General features: G+C 40.9%; 1 protein-coding gene across 1 annotated transcript in view; it reads left to right on the top strand.

The window, feature by feature from the left end:
• Nucleotides 1–20,334, top strand: part of basp1 (brain abundant, membrane attached signal protein 1) — a 50,318-nt gene extending 29,984 nt beyond the window's left edge. The window contains exon 2 of the mRNA XM_031735176.2: nt 16,105–20,334. Coding sequence (XP_031591036.1) covers nt 16,121–16,768 — 648 coding nt within the window. The 5' untranslated portion in view covers nt 16,105–16,120 and the 3' untranslated portion in view covers nt 16,769–20,334. The remainder of the gene's footprint in view (nt 1–16,104) is intronic.
• Nucleotides 20,335–23,030: the final 2,696 nt, after the last annotated feature.

Below are 23,030 nucleotides of genomic sequence, written 5' to 3' on the forward strand. Positions count from 1 at the left end.
AATCATCTCGACAGCTGTGCTTGTTAATAAGGAGACTTTTAATGTTCATGCAGTTCTGTCAGAGCTGCTGCATCGATAATCAGTTTTAATCCTACTACAGTTCATCACAGCATATTCACAGTGAAGTTACATTTTTGGCAAGTCTGTGGAAATATAAGCAACAGCAGTTCATGAAGTCCTCTGAAAAATGACATTTCTCTATGAACCAGACAAAAAACGTCTTTTTTGCTAATTGCTAATTTTAGCAATTGCAAAAGTTAAATCTTTTGATTTGAAGCCACTATACAGTCAAGTTTGGTTAGATACAGGCCCAGACACAAATGATGTCAAATGATGTCTTCATGGCCATAAGAAACCAGGTTTAGAGTTGAAATCTGTCCACTCTGACCTTCTGATTTTCCTCCCAGAAGCACTAAAGCTGCAATTCCTTAAGTCACTTAAGGTCTTTATCACACACACACACACACACACACACACACACACACACACACACACACACACAAAGGTCTTTATGAATTTTGATTTCTAAATTGAAATCATCTGTATGTCTATTAGGAGTCACTAATAGGCACTGACACTGTTGTTTTGCATGAGTGGAGACAATTACTATTCTGTAATGGTGGTTCAGGTTTTTAAAAATTAATTAATTTATTAAAAGAATGAACTTAAATATGGATAGGATGTAAGATGTTATCTTGAGGTCTTGAGGTCTCTTGAAAAAAATGTTGTAAAAGGAACTTATTTTCTTCATTTTCTGTCACATATATATATTGAACGGACTCCTGTAAGTAATTAGTTTGTAGATTTTTTTCTACATTTGGCTCTGTCACATGTCAGAGAGTCAATATCCTCAATATGGTCATCTCAATCGTACCGATCTGGCTGTGAGTACAGAACCTCCACCCACCTGCTGTTTAACTGTTGTTTTCTGCAAGAGACAACCATTAGAAGAAGACTTCCTGTTAACAGGGAGATCTTCCTCCCCACCATCAGAAACACCCTTCCTCACTGAGGGTCATCTGACCGTTTAGGTTGTCTTTCTAATGTTGTAGGGTGCTTTGCTGTCAATATAAAGCATCTTCAGTGACTGTATAATTTAAAGCACTTTGAACTGAAGATAATTTAATTAATTATTCATCAAGTTTATTGGTAATAACCATTTAACCATCAGCCACATCTATCCCGGCTCTAACTTTGGTGTTTTTTAACCTGCAGTTCCTCAAACTAAAGATTGCTAGGAGGAGGTTTTTGTTAAACAGCAGATGTTTATGCCATGTGTTGGAATTATGGGCTTTATTTTAATACTTCTTATTGCTCCTTCCATGAATATCGCTTATTTACTGTGGACAAAATTTCTGGCTGATGCAGAAAGAGGAAATATAAGAAAAGTAAGAGACTTCGTGATATCTGTGGAGTGAAAATACAAAGTTTCTGAAAACCTTAGTGAAACGGGTTTAATACTGAATGAGATGCAAGAACTAAATATGGATTTTTTGGAAATGTGCCATCGCTCGCCTACATATTTGTGCACGATAAAGAGGCACTTGCATTAACTCTGACGTGTTTGCCATTGAAACCAAGCCTTCAGCCTATATAGATAAGCCGCATATTTGCCTTTAAAATTCATGTTTGTCAGCTCTCCTGTGTCTTATCTTTACAATATGTTGTACTTAGCACAGGTGAAGGTAAATAATGACAAAACCATCAAGCACAGCTCATGTTTAAAAGTCAACACTTTTCAGCTTGTAGTGAAATAGCTTATCATTAAAAAAAGATCTAATTTACCTGGTTTAAGTTTAAGTGGTTGCTTGTCTTTGCTAAGTGAAATATTATTATGTTTCATGGTACCATGACCCTAAAAACCTGATTCAAGCATGTCTTGCTCGGACACGTCTGCCAAAAATTGTTGCAAAAGGTCTTTTCAGATGCTAAGAAAGACCAACATCCGAGAGCAGAGTCTAAAGCAAGCCCTGGATTGGGAGCTGTTTCATGGCTACTCCTGTGTTTGTAATCCCTCCCTGTGCGCTCACTAAGTTTGACCTGCAGTCCAGTTATTGCTTGCATTTCTGAGAGCCTTGCACCGCAATTTTATTCCCAATAAATTTCACCATTTCCCTCTGCAGCCATTCCATTTTACTCAGTTCCTGATCAGTTTTGTTCTCTTGCAACGGATTCAGAAATGTTTTGAATGATTTGGGTCTGTCGTGGTTTTATACTGTAGTTCCACTTGCTCTAATAAAGTCAGTCCACTTTGTTTCCCACAGATTTAAAATCTATTTCTGCTTGTAGTAGTTGAAGGGAGATGGTAGAAGAAAGGGGGTGTAAGTGTTCACATTTCTCCTCTGCAAATATTTATTTGTGACACAAAGAGCTGCCTCGCATAAACTGGATGAACTTCAGCGCCACCATCTTAGACAGCAGCTAGGAACAGAGGAGCTTGCTGCGCTCTGCAGCCTGAGTGAACCAAGTTCTCTCTGATAGCTTATCATGGCCCTCAGGCTCACAGCTGATCTCCAGGAGAAGGACTACCATTTCCAGCTTCAGTAAAGACAGTGGAGTTGGAGTATGCTCCACCACTGTTTGAGATGTAGTAGGGGCAGTGCATTCATTAGATTGTCGTACTGCTCGGACTATTCTGAAGCCAAAACCTACTGAGTCATTCTGAAGTGTGACGATTATTCATTTCACTTTCATAACTGTGAATATCTGCTATATATGTCTTCTATAAATAAGCTGAAGATAAAGCTATTCATTTTGAAACTGTCACCTGAAGGTAATTCATTATACTTATTGCTATATCCATATTTTTATTGCTGGATTCTGCTAGAGTTGTTTTGTATGACTCCATAGCAGTCATACATACACTTTGGTCATTTTTAATATGGGTATCAAGCTTTTTAACAGTATGTATATGACAGAGAATAAGCAAAAGAAGAACAAGTGCATTTAAGCTTTTGAGAAGATCCAGACTTTGTATGTAAATGACTTTGACAATTACATTTTTATTGGAAAATCTGCAACCTAGAATGATTTCTTTATGCTATGTTCAGGATAAAGCCTGGATAAACTTTCCAAACCCTCCCTTTACACATACATTCTAACTATCTCATACTTGCAGTCGACATTATCTGGATCAGCTGTGAGCTAATGGAGCTAAACTCTTGACTTGGACTCAAAAGCCGGAGACCAAAGGTTGAATGTTGTTCATAAGTTTTCCAGACTGATAATGGTTCCACACAACCTTTGAAACTGCACCCTACATGTCAGCTATCAGGGATGTGTTAAGTGCTTCAAGTTCAATAGTGGTTTGAGTTGTGGCATTCATGCAATCCACAAGAACCTCCAAAGACATTTCCACTCACTGTGTGTGTGTTATGAGGGTGTATTGAAGACGCCTTTGTTCCTGTAGGCCCCCATAGTTCTCCACGCTGCTAAATCACTGAAGTCCCATTTAGCATGTTATGATGTTCGAACAAGGCGGGAAAGCCAAATCGATGCACATTCTGTAAAAACTCCTCCCAAACGTGTTTTTGTTGTGAAAGTGTCAAGACTTATATTGACACACTGTAAGGTTCTTTAAAGCAGCTGAGCTAACTGAACAGTACATACAGAAAATCATTATAGACTTTCCTCCCACAGGCCTGGTTTGTTAAAGTAGCTGGAACTGGAAAAGAAACCATTGGTGTCACATTTAAACTCACCAAGTAATCCTCATTTCCTTTGGCATCCATCTGTATCTTAGCCTGAAACTCTTTCTTTACACTTCATCAAGCTTTCTTTGCTCTCTAAACCTAACCAGTGACTGAAAGTGAACACCCAACAAACTAATTGATATGGCCATTAAAATGTGAAACTTCCAGACTTCAAATTAAGAATTCTTTGGAATTAAAAAGATGATTGTCGTCTTTTGGCATCTAATATTGTCCCAAAATCTTTCTGGTATGTATTTCTGCTACACCATCAACATCTGGCACCTTGGGATGAGAACGTGTTCTTTACATACTCGATGCGATAAAGCGGCAGCTTCAAAAGAGCAATCCGGTCATTCATTCAGCTCTTATGTACTCAACGACGATGTATTAAGAATTGACTTTCTTACACATCGACAGGTTTAAAATGTCCAAGTCTTCAGCTGTAAAAGTAAGCATCAGCAACATATGAAGTTAAACTCCTGCAAACATTTGATGTGGAGAAAATTTACTCCAGAAATATTTGAAATATCATTTTAAATATTTCGGATACATCAGATAAAAGCAAAAGGTGACCTCGCCTGACAAAACATCAGTATTGGATGTCCAGGGATGAGAAGGCCTCGCAGAAACTGGTGAAACTGGAGTAATGATTGGACTCATGTAAGTGAATAAAATTCCAGTCGCATTTAGGTTGGGCAGATGAAGGATTCTCCGTGCTTTCTCTTTATGTTAATGGTGTAGCTTGTCTTTATCTTCAGCAAGTTGTGACAGTTAGACTTAATTTATGTTGTGTCCCAGAGTCCATGCGGGGGGAGCCGGTTCATGCTTTTCACTCAGTTCCTCACCGGGCTGCAGACTGAAGCACGTCCCTGTGGACACCACAGCTCACAGGCTGATCCACCTGAGGCTCATTAGTATTCTCAGCATTTGGTGATAATGCCAGCAAATGAATGAATTTCTCCAGAATGAATTCCAAATAGGAAAGACAGTTATTTGTATTCATTCGGAAATCACTGAAGTCCTGAGTGTGGCTGAGAATGACTCAGGCAGAGCTCCTCTGAGGCAGAGCGGTCAGACATAACTGTTTGTGTCTGGCTGCTGAGGTGGTGGGTTTGAGATCATGTAAATATCAAACACGCCTTGGGGTTCAGTGACGAGCCGCTGTCTTTCGTCCTTGGACCTCCTCAAGTCTCTTATCTGTCTGTGAAAACAGAGCAAGTGGCCAAGGCAGCGAAGGCGTCTGACAAATCCAATCAGTCATACTCACCGCAGGGTTGGTGGAACTGACTCTTTTTACAAGTAGCCTCAGTAACCAGGTGCAGTGCTGTGTTCATGTGCCGTTATGCACTCAATAACCTCATAACACCTTCAGGCTAGAGACGATGACAGTACATTTCTGCTTTGTCACCTTAAGTTGTTTTATCTTCCTGCACATTATAAACCAAAAGATTTGTTGTCATTCACTCGCGTTTTGGGCCTTTTGGTGTTTTTGATAGCTTGACAGATTTTTCTAAAATATTCCTGTCACTCTTGCAGCGATATGATTTGTTTTTCTTGTCTATAATCAGCAGCTGTGTCTGAGTCATTTTGGCCGCCTCCTGTGGCAGCACCACAACACTGAGAGCAGTGCGTCTGACAGAGGTGAAAAGTGTAAAAGCAACAACTTTACAAATGATCAAAGTCAGGTCAAAGCAGGTACGAAGGGAAATCAGATGATGATGAGACACAAACAACAAGCTGTGCCTCACTCACTGCTACAAAAGACGGAGTTTCCACATTATGGGATGCACTGACATAACCTTTGCCAGTTCCAACACCGTGGTTTCAAGTATCTGCTAACAGAGAGTAACACAGTTAGATTAATTAGCTGAATTCCTCTCTTTGAGGACAAGAGTGGGAATCAGTCTTTTATCTGCAACGCAGCAGGATGTCTTTGTAAAGCACATCCAAGAACATAGATTTACTGAAGTGGTATTTATTAGAAAAACAATAAATGACCATTTTTTAAGGTACTTATGTCAAGATTTCATTTGAATCAACTCTCCTGACCAGTTTGTAATTTAGTCAAAAACAAAGAAAAGCTGTAAGACTTAAAGATGTGAAGTATTTACAAAAATGCTGACCCTTTGTTGTGAACTCTCTTACTAGCAACCAGTTCACTGCTGCATGGCAAAGTAAAGAAATATTCAGTTGAATTGAGCAGATCAGTGCCGTCGATCGACATGTTTTTGGATCAGTTTGTTTTGCCCTTGTGTTTTGGTGAAGTTTTTATAATAAGTCAAAGTCAAATGTATTTCTATAGCACATTTAAAACAACAACTGTTGACCAAGGTGCTGTACATTTGAGATAATCAAAAGAGATAAAAACATAAGAAGACATATTAACATTTAAGAAAAGAAGCATACAATGAGAAGATTTGATTAAGAAATAAGTCAAATAAAAGAAGCACAGACTCATTCTGGTTTAAAAGCCAAGGAATAAAAGTGGGTTTTCAAACAGGATTTGAAAGTGTCTAATGTTGGGGAGGTCCTGATGGGAAGGAGCAGTTTGTTCCACAGCAAAGGCCCGGTCTCCTCTGTGCTTTAATCTGGACCTCGGGACAGACCTCAGTGATCTTGCAGGAGCGTACCAATTCAAAAAATCAGAAAGGTATGAGGCTAACAAAAAAAATGACAGAATTATTCATGAGTTTTTGGTTAAATGCCACTAAAGCCTTTCATTCAAACCAAACCTTTAATCAAATGACCTGCAGGTTATCAGTCAATGTACAGACAAGCGTTGGGGAAAGAGCGAAGTCCAGAAAAAGGCAAAAGGTCGTTCTCAAGGAGCGGTGACTAGAAACGTTCCAGACAGAGGGGGAAAAAAGGCTGCAAACTTGGCAGTTAATTGAAAGCTTGACTGTGAGGGACACAAGACAATCTGGTAAGTGACAAGGGGAAATGGGGAGAGTATATCTGGGGGGGAGGTTGATTGGATCACCGCTGACAGTTGGTGAATGAAATGGAATGGCAAACTTTGAAAAAGAGCAGAAGTATTAAAAGGTCAGATGCAGTCAAGCACTTGGGTTCCAAAATGAAACAGGAAGTAACTAAACAGAGATTGTGGTTACATCAGCTGTCTTGATTGGTAAATGTATGTATTACAGAGAGCTGTGGGTAATCTGCCGGAGCCGCTGAAACTTTGGTAGCACCTGTTTCATCACTTAACAGAGCCTGAGAGGCTGACCTGGATGTGTCACACAGCATTAAAAAACTTTTCAACGCTTTACAGGAGAAACAAGGCCAGCGGCTTTGCCACGATTCACAGTAAATCAGGATGGAATGACAAAATTATTACAGGTTGGTGCACACAGAAAGGAAAAGTCTGTATTATAGTTTCTTAGAATGAAATGAGAAAAGAAATCAAAAAACAGAAACAAGAAAATAATTGTTCTCATAAGACAAGCCTGCAGGCTTTATTTTATTTGCTGCGTCTGATATTTGTTTCCATCAGCAGCAACTGAAGCTGCAGTTTTTCTTTTATCTCTCCCGGCCTCCCTTTTTATTTCTACAGAGGAGTAAATCACAAGGGAATGACCAAAAATACAGCTTTTATGGTTGATAGTATAATCGATGCACCAGTTAGGACAGGATCACTTTTGTAAACTTGATACGATTGAACATTTGATTGATTTAAGCAAATTACAAAACAGTTAGTCATTTTTTTTTTAGATCTAATGCCTCTTCCAGCCCTCTCTCCCATGGTTGTGTGAGGTTTGTTGGACCAGAGGTCTCTTCCTACTAAAAGGGAGTCTTCCTCCCCACTGCTGCTCGGTGCTTCCTCACAGGGAATGGTCAGATCATTAAGGTTCTCAAATCTTCCCAGTTCAATACAAAGATCTCTGAGACACAGTACAGTATTGTGAACACATTCAGTCAAACATTTTGAGAAGAATAATTTTCATTTGTAGATTCACGAAAAATAACATCTGACTGTTTCCAAGGTCATCATTCGAATCCAACTGTTTGGTGCAGAAATGTGCAGGAATGTGACAAGCAGAGAATTTGTGGCGAGTCACTTCCCTTCCACACAAACTTGCGCCAGCTTTTGCAGACATGGAGGTCATGTGAACGTCTGAGGAGGAGAGGATTTAGCAGAGCAAAATGCCACTTAATCCACAGAGACGGACATAATCGCTTTCAGTTCTGTTTTGTTTTGTCTGCCGTTGCTTTCCTCCGCAGCCAACAAAGCGTCGGGATAGATTTTGTATTCAGTATTAAACGTCTCGGTAAAAAGCGTCTCAAAGCGTCTCGCTGGCTTTCATCTCTGCTGAGTGCGTCCTCTGACTCATAAGCAGCAGCTGAGCACACAGCGGCCCTCTGTGGTCCCACTGCACTGATCAATAACCATTTCCAGCCCAGGAGTTTTCTCAAGCTCTGTCAATTTGAGGATTGATTGTCTAAACAGGACTGAATGTGAGTGTGTGTTTATTCATGCCTGCGCACGTGTGTTTATCATTTGTTTCAATGCACATGTTTGTGTGCGTGTCTTCAGCCCGAGGCCAGAATAAGCAGTGGGCAGTTCGTGTGTACTCTGGGTAATTAAACTGCTCTCCAGAACAAAGTGACGACTTTGTTTAGATCGGCTCCTGCCTCAGTTTAAAACCCAAAATGATCCACTCTCTGCTGACAAAATAAACAGTGGCTCAATTACAGAAGTTACAACAAGCAGTAATTCCTCTTTTAGTCAACTTTAACTGGTTTTTACGTTTATCATTTTAATTTGGAATTATAAGATACATGTCTGTCTTAAATCCGTTTATTACAGAATAAATAACACTTTCACCCAAAGTCACCTGCTACAGCGTATTTCATGTCCAAGACAAGTGAGCATGAGTGTTAACGACAGTATCATCAGCATACAGGTGTATATCTGCTTGAATGTTCTTACACAAGTTTTTTTTTTTAAAGAAATTAAAGCAAAATTGTTTCTATTATTTAGTTTTATCTCAACTCTAGTTTAACTTGTTTTTTCATTTAACCAAAAACTTTTTTATACCTTGTATTAATTTAGTCTCAGTGAGCTAGGATGACCTTCTTGATGACTTGTACTTTACTTTGTAGTATAACTGTATAAACTTATACAACCACAAGTCCTTGAAACTAGACGTCTTACCCTCTGTTGGCCATTAGAAAGAATGCAGTTTTAAAATACTTGCTCATTGGACATTCAAACACTGCTTTACTCATAAATGAGTGTGCATGGTCGCTTTTGTGAAGGACTATCAAATTGCACTTTTTACTGTCATGCACTTTACGGTGTTGTTGGAGAGTCCAACATGTACCTTGTATGAGAGCTGTTTTCTTTCTATCTATTCTATTAAACTATTAATTGTTTAATGTCTTCATATAGAAAAATATTTCATTAAGCAGTATACCGAAGCTAACTTGACTTGTTTCGTAGAACTTAGAATAAACACATCTTATATTTCATATATATTCTCTATATGTAGCACCTTCACACATTATTTTTTAATTTTGCCTCAGACACATGAAAATAACCACACAGCTGGAAGCTACAGTAAACTGAAAAGTGTTTACTGTTGGACAAAAATAGCAGTAGCCGCTGGTCCTGCTGTAGCTTTGACACAGGGGACCAGTTCTGATTTCCTCTGATAGTACACGTTGTGCTCGCTTGTGCAAATTCAGTCCATTCAGGCTGAAATAAAAGAGCAGAGCGTGTGGTGGGAGTGAGGGGAGAACATAGTTTTGCAACATCTTTAACTCGAATGTGGAAGTGCTCGTCAAGACCCGGGGTACTGAGCTTTTAAAATAGCCCAGCGCTGTGGGAAAATCGTATCGCCGCAATGTGAAAATTTTGTCTCTTAAAACCCTCGTCATGGACTCCAATCTGTCACTTCAGCTACTTCAATACCTCGACTCAGGCTCCTCTGACTGTGCACTCCCAGCATCCTCCACTCCCTGCTTTTTCTTCCATCTCAGCGCAGAGAACCAGAGCAGAGAGCTTTTTTTTCATTTATTTGTGTCTGTGTGTGTGATTGGGCCAAATTTTCTGCTCCAGTTTTTCTGCCTGTCCGCTCAGCCTCCTGCACTCTGCTGCTGCAGATTGGTGAATCAGTCATTTTAAATCAGCAAGCTGGATGGCAGCGGGAGGCAGTGCTCAGGCCTGTGTTATGAATTATAGCGTTACATTTGTGTAAAATTTATTCATGAACACACATGGCAGATACTTCACCCTAACCACCCATTTATCAAACTGTTGTTGGATGTTTGTTGGACCAGTGACAAATTATAGTAAAAAGCCGAACCCTTGACCCCCTACAGAAGGTTTCTATTGGCACAAAAAAAAGTAGCATGGGCGGGAATAAAAGTCTGACTGAACGAGCAGTAACAGAGTCTAAATCCACAGCAGTCCGGCACAATCAGATAGCTGCAGCAGGTTGTTGCATACTCGTAGATCTGTTCAGTCTGATGGCACAGAACTGTTTTAAAATGGAGGTCAGTGTGACATAGGACGAGAAGCTGCTGTTATTGTCCTCAGGGAGAGGATGCTATCCCTGTCAGTGAGTCCTGTGAAACCAAAACTGTGTCCTCAGTGTCAGTTTCACTGGAAAAACAGCTTTGTCAAGTGATGCAATCACTACAATGTATTTTTCTCCTTAGAGTCAGTTTCTTTTCCTTTTGTGTCACATACGGTATCTAGTTTATAGGATTTTTTTTTTTGTATCATCTGATTAGCTTCAGTGTACATAAAATTTTAAAAAACAGAATCAAATATTCTGTAGAGGGCCAGAACTGCAAATAAACTGCAAAGGAGAAAAATGAAATAATACACAAATTAATAAATAAGACATTTAATGAATCACAAAGCAAAAATGTACTAATGTAAAACATAAATTGTCAGAATTCTTTGAACTTTTAATGAAATGTAAGAGATAAAAATGAGAAGAAATACATGGAAACAAGTTCATAACATGAGTGGAATTAGTGGTATGTATTTAACGGGGACTATAGATTTATTTTTGTACTTTTTTTTTGTACCTTGGCAATTTTGGTCCTCCATCCTGCACAAAAAAGTTCATTTTCTTCACTTTCATAAAGGTTAAAAACACCAAACCATTAGTGCTCCTGCAGTTCTTCCTGTTTTCTGCTGTCAAGCTGATTTCCCAGCAGAGTGAGAGTGTCCGAGCAGGACGGGGCGTCGGACAGTGACAGCTTTAACCTTTAACGTGTCATCTTGGATGGCAGGAACACAGAACCTGCCAGGCCGGCAGGTTCACTGCTGCTCTCAGGGCGGGGATTCACGGAGACCCTGGGACCTCCTGGAGACCGCCATCTGCCGGACCGGAGGGACAAAAGAGGGACTTCAGATATTTAGTAGATAGGAATACAGTATCTCTTCAGAACTTCCACATTTTATACGTGTCTGATCCAGGTGGCATTATGTGGAGACTGTAGCTGAAGCAGAAGGCGGCAAAGATGTGGAGAAGAGTGGAGGCTGGAGCGATGATGCAGAGAAAAAGTGGAGCAGAGCTGAGCAGTGGTGTCGATGTGTGGGCGTGACAGATGACTCGCCAGAGATGGTGAGAACTGGAGAAGCTCAGCCATCTGCTCCTTCAGGGACTTTTGCTCATCCTAAACCTCTCTGCCACCTTTTTGACTCGCCAGACATGGACATGATCGTCACTTAATAATGTTTAAATGCTTTATCGCCGTGCGCCACCGCTGTAATCAGTCGTGGGTTTTGTTAACTCTGCAGCTCGAGAGGCTGAGGGATTGGAGAGTGTGTAGCTGAGGGAGGCAATTGCTGAACACAGTGGGGGAAAATAGGAGAAGAAACGCGCAGGTGTGTTAATCTTGGGAGTGTGCAGTCTCAGGAAGAATAAATGGACCTTAGAAAGATGCATCGACGTTCGCTGAGGTCTCTACAGGCTGCTTTTTAAACATGCTGAATCCGGGTCTTTTATGGGATTTCAATAGTGTCTTTAATTTTACTTTAGCTGAGCTTGAAAGCCTTTTTTGCTGTTTGTCAGCATCTTCTGGAAACAAATGTAGAGTTGTGGCGAAGACTGAACAATTCCAGTAACTTGAGAGTAAAATTACACTCTTCCCTTTCCCCTCACCCAACCGTCTGCGGCATACGGCCACCCCCTGCGTGAGGCTTCTTCCTGTTAAAAAGGAGTTTTTAACTCCCCACTCTTGCTCATGAAGGATCATCAGATTTTGCTGGGATGACTCTTGTTGGGCAAAGATAAAAGAATCCAATGATGGCAATTGTTGAGCGACTGTAGGAGTCCCAGATGTAGTGAGTACCCTCCACTTCACAGTCCCTGTCACGTTTTTAGTTTGTCGCAAAGGTTAAAGTTTCACCTATTAAACACATTTTCAGTTAAGCCCGTGAAGTCTCTCTCGTCTCGAAACACAGTTATGAAATTTGGAAATGCAGATCAACCCTGGTCAGAGCACAAGAAGCGATTTCACAGTGATGAGATCAGGGATTTCCACAGTTAGAAGATTAGCTTCTTACAACCGTAACAATGAAAGTGTGTCTAAGTGGATTGAGACAGTTGATTCCAAATCCATGCAGAGTGTGAAATAAAAGGTCAAGGAATGAGCGTAAAGATGAACTGATAAAAATAACAAAGGATTCTTTTTATGTGTGGCTTGGAAGTTTGTCCAGTGTTTTTTGGACCTTTGCTCTCTGCCTTCTAGTTGCTCCTTTTTAATTTCTTTCAAGCCACTAAGATGAAGTGGCCACCTTTCCTAAGCGCTGACGTTATTGTCCACACAAAGCCATGTTGGAAGGTCATAACAGACCATTCACACTTGCTTTTGTGCTTCTGTGACTGCAGTGTGCAGGTTAAATTAAGTCTTTTGTCAGCTGGGGGCCTTTTCTCCAGGTTGTCTCAGCCCTGCCCCAGCTCTTCAAACACTAGCACCACACGCCCAGCAGTGAGAAAGCGTGCCTTTCGTGTGAATAGCCATTGTCTGCCCGATGATCATGAGTCATTGTACTGGCAGCGCAAGCCGGGAGTCAAATGATGTGATGCGGCAGAGAGACTTGCATTGTGGGTCGTATAAAGCTGCGGCAGGAACGGCGGCCCTGGCAGATGCCAACTGTTGGACGCCCGCAGGAGCATTGCGTGAATAGTGGAGTAATTCAGTCAGTGGCGACGAGGCGATTAGCATTTTGAGTGGATTCACCGTCAGCTCAGCCCCATTCGCAGGGCAAAGTTGTGAGTAGCCGACAGAATCTCTCAGTGGTCGAGTTTGTTTGGGAGGAAAAGGTCACGTCTGCGTTCGGAGCCATTTTGACAGATTTCACACTTTTACAAGTGGCAGCACAAAGAGGACGCCTTGGTGTTAACCACATAACTGAGGAATAATAAAAAGGTCTTGTGAAGTCGATCCGTCAACATGGCCCCATGTGAGACATTCAGTCACAGAGGGCAGTTTTTTCATATTTAAAAAGAAAAGAATTATTTGTTTTTTTATTGCTCAACCAATTCAAAAACATTCTGCTGGAGGTAAAACTCAAAAGGCAACGCAAACGTCTGCACACGCAACGTAGCATAGCCTCTTGATGTATGTTTCTAAGATGGTGATCTTTATCCCTTACCTTGTTGGTAAGGCAGCTGAATTGCATATTTCACATACGCTGATGAATTCAAACTGCTTTAAGAAGAATAGCTTAATAAAATTACGACTTTCTTTCTCTCCGTTTTAATCGTCGGCGTAGAGGGATCTTATCCGAAACGGTTCCATCTTTGATCCTTTGCTCCTAATAAGCTTGATTCATTGTGGCATTGAAGTCCTCTCCCCTATGAAGCAGGCAGATGGTGACACTCCTGAAAAAAATCTTCAACTGAAAGACTGAGCCAGGAATCTGCAGGTGTGTGTGTGTCTGTGGGGGTGGGAGTGTGTACTGAGCCTGCACACACACATTTCTCTGCCTGCTTAGTGACTGGTGATTTACAGTGCTCCAAAACACCCTTTTTTATAGATTCCCTGTGTGCTTCACATCATGGTTGAGTATTTCAAGGAAATATTCTATCCTGATGACAGAATTTCATGCAGTACAATTTGAGATTTCATCTATTCATGAATAACTTGAATGTAGAAATGCTGGGTTTGAAAACGTTCATCAGCCAGTTTTGGCCACATTTTCAGATTAATCCACTGTTGGGACGAAATATATGACAGAAAATAAGGAAAGAAATGCTCTACCAGCTGTTATTATTATTCTATTATCATTAATTTTCATGAGATACATGATCAAGGACAGATAACCCATTTCATACAATATCAACCAATATTGCATTCGCATTATGACTTGTTATCGGTGCCAAAAAGTGCTGCACCAGTAGTTGGTGACCTTCTTCTGAGGTTGTTATCATTTGATTCATATGCAGGCGCTGTAATATGAGGCAGCGTTTATAGTTTTCTCAAGGCACATCTGTTGGGTTTAACTTGTGTCACATCAGGTTTGACATCCAGTATCTGCATCGGGTTTTGGGTTGGTTGGGTTTAGGAAAAGATGACAGCTTCTTCTCCAGGTATTGAGGATGTTTCAAAGCTATATTTTCAAGAATCTTTTTTTTATTATTACATCCTACAAAGAGTTAACTTTTAGCTGATCACTTATTTCCAAAGTCAGCACAGGGGACAGATCAACTTGTCTGATTTGGCACTGGCTGCCCTTCCCGACACAACCTTTCCATTAATCTGGTCTTTGGATCAGCACCAGGAGTACACTGTCTCGTGACCCCCTGAGGCTGGGTTTGTGTCTCTCCCTGGTCTTAAATCAGGGATCTGCCATGAGTAAGGTGCATGCATTAATCACTACAACATGGAGCCACTAGGATGATAACATCTTACTCAGGCGACTAGAAGGTTGAGGAGTGTGCCTACTGGTGATATGAGACTAATGAACTGATTGGTCATTCTAAAGACTGAAAACATTTCAGTCAGGTGGGAAACATACTGCAGGACTTGTATGGCTAGTTCGTGTTAATCAGAATTACATCGCTTTATCACTACCCGTAGGATACTAATCTCTGCACTGAGAAGATTTAACCCCAGAAATCCCATTCTGCACACTAAAACAGCAACTATTATTTTACACAGTTGGACACAGATCTGTTTTATATCTACTTCTCTGCAAAAATAGTCTTTCCCATCAACCAAGATAAGAATTTAATTAGCCGTGTTCGGCGGCCATTTCAGGAACTTAGGAGACGATTTGATTGGAGTGTTGTCTCAGTAACTTATTCGAATTTCCTTTACTGCTGGCATCTGAGCTTTGAAAGCTCTTTTGTGCACCTATAATTAGATGTTCCTGATCTGAAAGGTGAGAAACGAGATGTGCCTACTCTCTGTTGTCCAGGATGATGGAATATATGAGCGAGGTCTCCTTTGTGGACTTGTAGTGTAAAAGCTTCAGCATTTTTCTTACAGTGAACATCAATAATTCCGATGACTATTACGTCTTCTCGTTTTTTCTCTGTTGTAATATGTGGGAAATGAAAATATCATGCTGTGCTTCTCTCTGGGGGGCATGTGGGTCATGCTGAAAGAATGCATTAAAAATGTAATTTGAGAGATGGTTTTCCAGAAATGCATGGGTTCTGCATACACATTACACCGTCCAGATTTTGCACAGATGGTGCAACAAATCTCTTTATTTTTAAAACAGGGGTAAAAAAAAAAAAACAGCCTTTCAGTGGCCAATAGGTTATGAAGATTAGCTCATAACCTCCACCAGGTTCTGGCAAACCTCTTGGGGCTCGGGTTAGATTGCATTTTAGCCACATGCCAAACAAACATAGTTTCAGAAAATTTAAATGTTTGAATTTTTCAATGCTAAAAGTAAAAACTCCAATTAAAAAGTAAATGTGAATCTAACCCAAACTTCCGGTCTTTGCCTGGTCAATCAATGCATCTGCACACCTCATATTTCCCTTCCAGGTCTTTGATTATATGCCTTCCCACACTACAGGGTTAGGGTTCCTACCCATTTCTCACACCTCTTAATAATATATGCAGCCTAAGCCTCAGATCCATGCTTCTTCCATTTGCAGTTCTGTGGTCCCTGTTAGTGCACAAACACTGAGCTAAGACTAGCCTGAATAAAACTTGGTTTGCATGATTTTGGATTTCTGGGAAATGTGACTCGTTGCACCTCCTCGTGTTTTAAAATGGTATTACGTGAGAGTGCAGCCCAGCCTAGTTTCAACTTAAGGCAATATCTCTCCAACACAACACACAGACGTCTCAGACAGAATGTTATAGCGGTTGTTTGACATGCTGTTAATCCATTTTGCTATACCTTTAATGCATTTTCATCTGAATGCATTTTCTTTGATATAATATCTACTTTCACTAAAAGTCTTATTTTTTCCTTCTCTTTCAGAGGTCAGTGATACAAAATGGGAGGCAAGCTCAGCAAAAAGAAGAAGGGGTACAGTGTAAACGATGACAAGGCTAAAGACAAGGATGCCAAAGCAGAGGGGGCCTCAGCAGAGGAGAGCGAAGCGCCGAAAGACAACAAGGATGGGGCTCCAGCTGCCGGCGATGCTAAGGAGGTAGCTAATGACACGGCAGCCAAGGAGGCGCCAGCAGCTGATGCCGCGGCACCCAAAGAGGAGGAAAAGAATGCAGCTCCTGCCTCAAAGGAGGCAGAGAAACCTGCCGCCAACGCTGAGCCCAAAACAGAGGCGCCCAAGAGCGCAGAGCCCGCCAAGGCCGAGGAGAAACCAGCTGCCCCCGCCCCGGCTAAAGAATCGGCCCCGGCCGCGAAGGAAGCCGAGGCTAAGGCCGCGGCACCCGCCCCTGCAGCCGAGAGCAAAGATGAGGCCGACGCCAAAAAGACTGAGGCCCCTGCGGCACCAGCAGCCAAAGCCGAAGCGGCCCCCGCTGCCTCCCCTGACCCCAAGCCTACAGAGGCAGCGGCACCTCCCGCCCCGGCAAAGGAGGCCACCCCTGCTCCTAGTTCAACACCAGCCGCCGAACCTCCCAAGGAGGCAAACGCCACAGAGGCACCAAGCAAGGATCAAACCGTAGCAGTTCAAGATTAATGGACAGCCACTTTTCGAAATGAAGAAATAAATTACCTAACTCAACAACGATGAAGATTAAAAAGAAAGAAAGAAATTTACTAGTCCACCCATATTATGATAATAACAATAATAATAATAATTGTAATGATGAAGATTTGTTGATTGAGGAGGACTGAAGCAACCACCTGGAGAAGTTTCCCACCGCTGCAGATGATTATTGCTATTATTATTGTTATGTTTTATTCTATTTTTTTTCTGCTGTAGTATTTGAACTTTGATACGAGTGTATGTCGGCCATACGCCTCGCCATTTATCCGCCATCCCTCTCGCTCATACAGTCCCACAAGGTTTGGCCTGATTCCCACGTCAGGCCACAGAAGGCTCCTGCATTCGATCTGTGGACGTCTAAATTTTGGGGTTCTGATGGAGGGAAGGGGAGAGGTTAAGAAAACACCTTACCAGCTGGACTCGAGTCGAATCTGTCCCCTCTTCAGCTCTCCCTCTTCCTCTCATCCTCCTCGTCAGAATATTGTGATTTTGGCTCTGGCCTGGTACCTCCAGCTTTTCAGTGCTGTGGAGTCGTGGTTGTGGTCGTGCGTGATTGTGTGTGGTATTGTCGGGTTGTGTTGCTTCCTATTTTTCTCTCTAAAAAGATCCCACTTTCTTTGAAGAGCTTTTACTTGGAGATTCATTGCGAGGACTGGGAATTTTCAGGCTTTCTAAGGCATTTCGCAAGGTTGGTAAAGGTGGGCTTTGCAGAGATAAAAGAACATTAGACATTAAACAGTTGTAGGATTTTTCAGATAAACTTCTACATTTTGTACTGAAACCCTTAGCTATATTGTTAGTAAACTAAGTGGGTTTTTTAACATTTGTATTGCTTAGATAATCTGCAAAGCCTCGCTGAAAAGATCTCTAAAATGTTCTTAGAAAGTTCAATGCAAGCCTCTCATCCTCGAGCAAAATCTGAAGACCAATTAGAGTAAAACTTAAAGTATACGTTTTTTTTTTGTTTGTTTGAAAAGACATATCTTCTGCTGACCTGGGTGAAGTAGTCAGTACGGTCACATCTTAGAGGTTGTTTGAACTTGCTTAAAATACCAAGAAGGTGACGTTTGCTCCTTCATGGGGAGAGCTCAGTTAGTGAATGCTCAGCTGTGCCTTTGAGTGCCAGACGAGTCTATTTAGGTTACATGCATCCTGTCATTGTCTGGAAGACAAATCATTTCCTTAGCGAAAGTAAAAGGGCGTAAAACTGACTGCAAGACACACTTTCGATTCAAGTATTAGCAGGACAATACGTTTCTGAAAGGAAAAAGTCAACAGTGGATTCTTTTACTTTGAAATGAAATTGTTACATGCTCACATACAATCTCCCGACACAGAAATTTCCTTTGTCAGTAAACCAAATTACGTTAAAAAGACACTATCCAACTAGTAGATCTGTTTCATATTTAATATTCAAGTTTAGTGGACCTACCAGAGGAAACCTTACAGCACTAAAGCAGTCTGCCCTGCTGAGCAAACCTCACCCTTTTGGTATCAAAGCAGTGAAAAGGCCTTAAGCGAGAGCGCTCGCAGATGCTGTTTGACCCAGGTCTGATTTACTGGGTTTTGAATCAGTGTAGCTTTCCACCACTAACAGTCTGATACCACTGAAGAACAGGCAGGAGGCAGGATTTTAGCAAACGATCAGAGCCATCAGCAACCAATTCAGTGTAATATGGTCCATGTTTCTAAGGCTGGATGGAAAGGCCTTGCACATGGAAGGGAGCCTCTGATTTAGTCATTATCGCCATTCGTGCATTTTCCTTTACTGTTTGGAAATATAGGTTACATGTATGTACATCTGTGCAGTGGTGGAAGGAAAAGTACTAAAGTACATCTTTGATACATTAAAAACTAGCAATATTGATAGATGTCTCCACCCAAATTTATTTTTACTGTAAACACCAAGCACACTTTTGAAAACACCCAGCTTCCACCGCTTGAGGAACTTTTTTTAAAAGCCAAAACACTTTGGTGTAAAACCGTAAACAGTGTGAGACTTTGACCGACGTGAAAGAATCATGACGAAATCTTTGGTCATGGCAGTGGAGTCCTGCAAACAAAAAAAAGCTTGGGACAAAACATGCACAACAAAACTTTAGGATTCCAGCAAAGGAGAGACTTAGGTTGAGTTGCGGATGGACGAGGGGAGGACGATGTAGCATAGAAGAAAGTAGAAGAGAAATAAATGGCACGTGATCCAGTGGGTATGCCAACAACAGTATCTTGCATCAAACATGACGTCTTACCCAAGTGTATTAGATCCACATTGCACGGTGTGGCTCAAATTGCGTGTATGGAGACCTTTAAGGGTTTTTAGTGGGAGTAATCCTGCACAGAGATGGATGCTCAGAAAGCAGCAGTTGTGCTATTGACTCCATTTTTGGTTTTTCAGTCATGTTCATCACTTGTGTAAGTAGGATGTGGCGGTTGTTCGGCATGGTGTTAGCCCCACCCATCCTCTGCTACTACTGGATTACTTGGTAAAAAAGTTAAGGTGACATTGCAGCGTTTTACAGTGCTGAGCATCCTTAAACTCTCAGCAACCAGCAAAAACCAGCCCATTCAGATTCACACACGTGCACCAGGTTTACGGTGATACTGAGACAGTTCTAACTTGTCACATATGGACGGTCAAGGACCCCATAGCATCACATTTAAGTGAACTGGTTACGTGTAATCCAAATCTCCGTCTTGTACTAAACCTGCGTGCATGTGCGTCATGCTGCTTGTGTCTTTAGCACAGTGCAGTTATGCAGCACTCTCAGTGCAAACAAGTGAAAATAGAATACACTGGCCCAGGAAAAACAAAGGAGGGATTTTTATCATTTATAGTACAGTAGAAACATTTTGATGATTATCATACGAGATGAAAAAAGGAAGAAATGACATTGAAGGAAAACCAGCAGGACAGATGGAAGGAAGGACGTGAAGGACAAGAAAGCTCCGATTTTAGATTGAACTTTATGATGAATACAGTGAAGGAAGTAGTACGACTTTATCGAGCTAAATGCTTTTGCACAAAACAGTCAAGTAAGGTACCAGCAACCCAAAACTGTGCTTGGCTTATTCAAACCAACATTCGTCTTTCCACCTTTGCATGTATGTAAGTATATGTATATATATTTAGTCATCTCAGCCATCCATCTGCCAATTTTTCAGTTCCATCCATGTGACGTTCAGCGTTTTCCTCCCAGCACTCGTCAAACCGTAGCAGAAACAAACACTCGAGGAGCGCCGCGTGTCACTTGGCTCAGTTTTTTCTTCCTCTCTTGACTCAGTAACTTGCATGTCCGTGGTTGGGTGAACCTGTAGTCCTGTCTTTTTGGTCAAGTGGAAAAAAAAAAAAAAAAAATTTTCAGTCTGCATCCATGGCAACTACAGTTGATATTTTCATCCCATGTTTCACCACTGCTACTTCCACACCACACGTTCAGACAAACAAACAAAAAGATGATATGGAAATTGATGCATTCAAAATTATATGTACTTGTATAAATGGTGCAACAGTAATAAAATGTACGAAATTGACTTGAGGATTCTGTGCAAGACAATTTTTTTCAAATGCACTCCAGACACATCAGAGTCACACCTGCCAATGAGGCTGATACGTTATTGTTACATCGTAGCATTTGAACAAACACGTTAATGCAGTAGTCAAGACTATTGTAGAAGACGTTAAAAAGGGAGAGTAAATTGGTGAATGTGATAAAACAAGGTGAGTTAAGCCATATTTCATTGTTCGACTGACAGAGTATCTTAATGATGCTTCTAAACTTATCTCAAGCCATCCTCAAGCAAGCATAGATAGTAAGTAACACTGATTCTACATCTTTAGTTTTTATAGGTGGGAAACTACAGCAGGTTCCTCTGTGATGCAATCAGTTTAGTCTGAAGACTTTATATGCATCACAAACATACATTCACTAGAACGTCTGAAGCCTTCAGAATGATTTCATACAGCTCCGATGATAAAAAAAAAAATCAGTGTAAAGATGTTTAACTACACATTTCTTTTCTGACATATCTCAGTATAGGAAAAAGAAGACTGAGTTCAACAACATGTCTATATGACAAAGAAACCCTGTTGTAGTAAAGGTAAAAGCAGTGACTCATTGGGCCTAAACTGTAAGAAATAAATGTGTAAAATTACAGAAAATTCTGATAGCTGATTGGCCAGACGAGCCTGTAATTATAAAGTGGAACGTTTGTTAATTTACAGAAAATTTTCTATTTGTATTATTGATTTTATTGTGGACATAAAAAATTGACATTTCCATAGCCCATAGTGAAAAAAGCAGGACCGTCTCTGTCATTTAATTGTTTATTACTTTATTGTAGTATGAATAGCTGCGGGTGAGGTATCCTCCTTCACATTTTCCAAAGCTGTCCTTTGTGCTGGATTGGAATCTTCGCCTGGCCAATTGTGGTCCCTGGTCTTATGTTTGATACCACTGTGCTAAAGTATTCACTAAAAGCTTTGTAGAGGTGTCCCTGCCTATAAATCAGTCCATATTAAGTCAGGTTAATGACTCCTGTCCTTAAGCCACATGTTGATTACAACAACCGTCACAGAACCTTACAGGAAGCATTAGAGAGATGCACAAGAAACTGTCTTCAAATGGAGAGAAATGGACAAATGGAGACTGTTGCTACTCTACATAGCAAAAAGCATCTGCAAAGGTCACACCAAGAACTCAGCATGCAACACTGAGAAAAGCCTCAGAGCAGGAAAACACTAAAATCTGATGGTCATTTTTTTATTTTTAGGATTAGTTATATTGTTATACATAAGCACTTATGTTAGACATCGGTATCAAAGGTTGCCAAAGAGAAGCTCATATGTTCTTCACAAGTTCTTCTGTTCGCCTCTTGCCTCTATCACCTTTTCCCATTGCAGGCAAATCTGAGCAAAGGCTCTCACTGTATGCGCAGCTTCCCAAGTGTTATACAGTACGAGAACAGAATTATTTTAAGGAAGTGTGAAATTTGGGTTTGATCAGTGATGGATGCACCATCCTCTGAAGGCTGTTATGAAACAGGCTGTTTACTACAGTACAGGCAGGAAGTCAAATATAATAAAAGTCTATAAAAAGACAAAATATTACTCATGAAACGAGTTTTCATTTCAAGATGTCAGTTTCAGTGCTGAAACCCCCTTAACTGATATTTTATGACCAACAGGTGAGTAAGAGGAAAATGAAGCTAGAGCAACGATTGCAGTGAAAGCAGCTAATGAAGCAGCTTTTGTGGCCTGGAGGGCAAATCTGACCAGGTGAACCATGTAAGCTGTTGACTGTGTGAAACAGTGAAGCAGTCCCATTCTGAATGCTTTGTTTTGGCCTTTAGACAGAAAGAATAGAAGTCAGATCTCTCATTTCACTGTTTCTCACAACGAAAGCACAACGCTGGATTTGTAAACAGAGTGAACACGCTCATCATGCAAGCTCTAAAAAAGGTTTTACGGTCCCTTTGTTGCACCTCACAATGCGAGGCACATTCGATCTGAAAACAAGGAGCAACATTATGGTGCGCCTTTCAGGAAATGTAAACCAGCAGTGACGTGTGTTCTAAAAAGCTGCTACGGGGACGTAACAGCTGGTTTTGTTGAGGCTGAATGCAGCCCAAAGCAATTTTCAGTGTCACTAATGCAGCTTTTTTGTTTTTTAACCTAGATCACTATGGCAACTTATGCTGAAGACGCGTGCATGTTACGGTCCAGTGCAATTCATCATTCAGTTCAGTTCAGTCCTTCTAAAGCAGATCGCAGCACTCAGTAGCCATCCTGAAACACCTGCAGGCTCTCACTTTCAGTTATTTTAGAGCATACAAATAAATGAAAGGTCAATGAATGCACATGGGCATAAAAACTGTGCATACAGACGTACAAAAAAAAATTTCAAAGGAAAGTTTGCATAATTTGCCAAAAATAAGCTTTCAAAAATCTGCCACATCGCTCTGTAACAAGAGTCCCCGCTTTTTCTGTGAGTGCTCTCTTAGCCTGGAGCAAAACAAATCGACCCATTTTATCCAGCTCACTGGCATTTTATTGATTAATTAGTGAAGTAATTAATCAATAAAGAGAAAATTCACTGTCTAAATGATTTCACATTTAAATCATTTACACAGTCTGTGATTCCAGAGTCCTAAATGTTCTGATTTCTGAGTTTTGGTCCCACAAAAAACCAAGTTCAAGATTCCCTCTTTGACTCCAAATGGCAGGATTAAAAAA

This window comes from Oreochromis aureus, linkage group 18 (genome assembly GCF_013358895.1).
Source record: "Oreochromis aureus strain Israel breed Guangdong linkage group 18, ZZ_aureus, whole genome shotgun sequence".
Classification (NCBI taxonomy): Eukaryota; Metazoa; Chordata; class Actinopteri; order Cichliformes; family Cichlidae; genus Oreochromis; species Oreochromis aureus.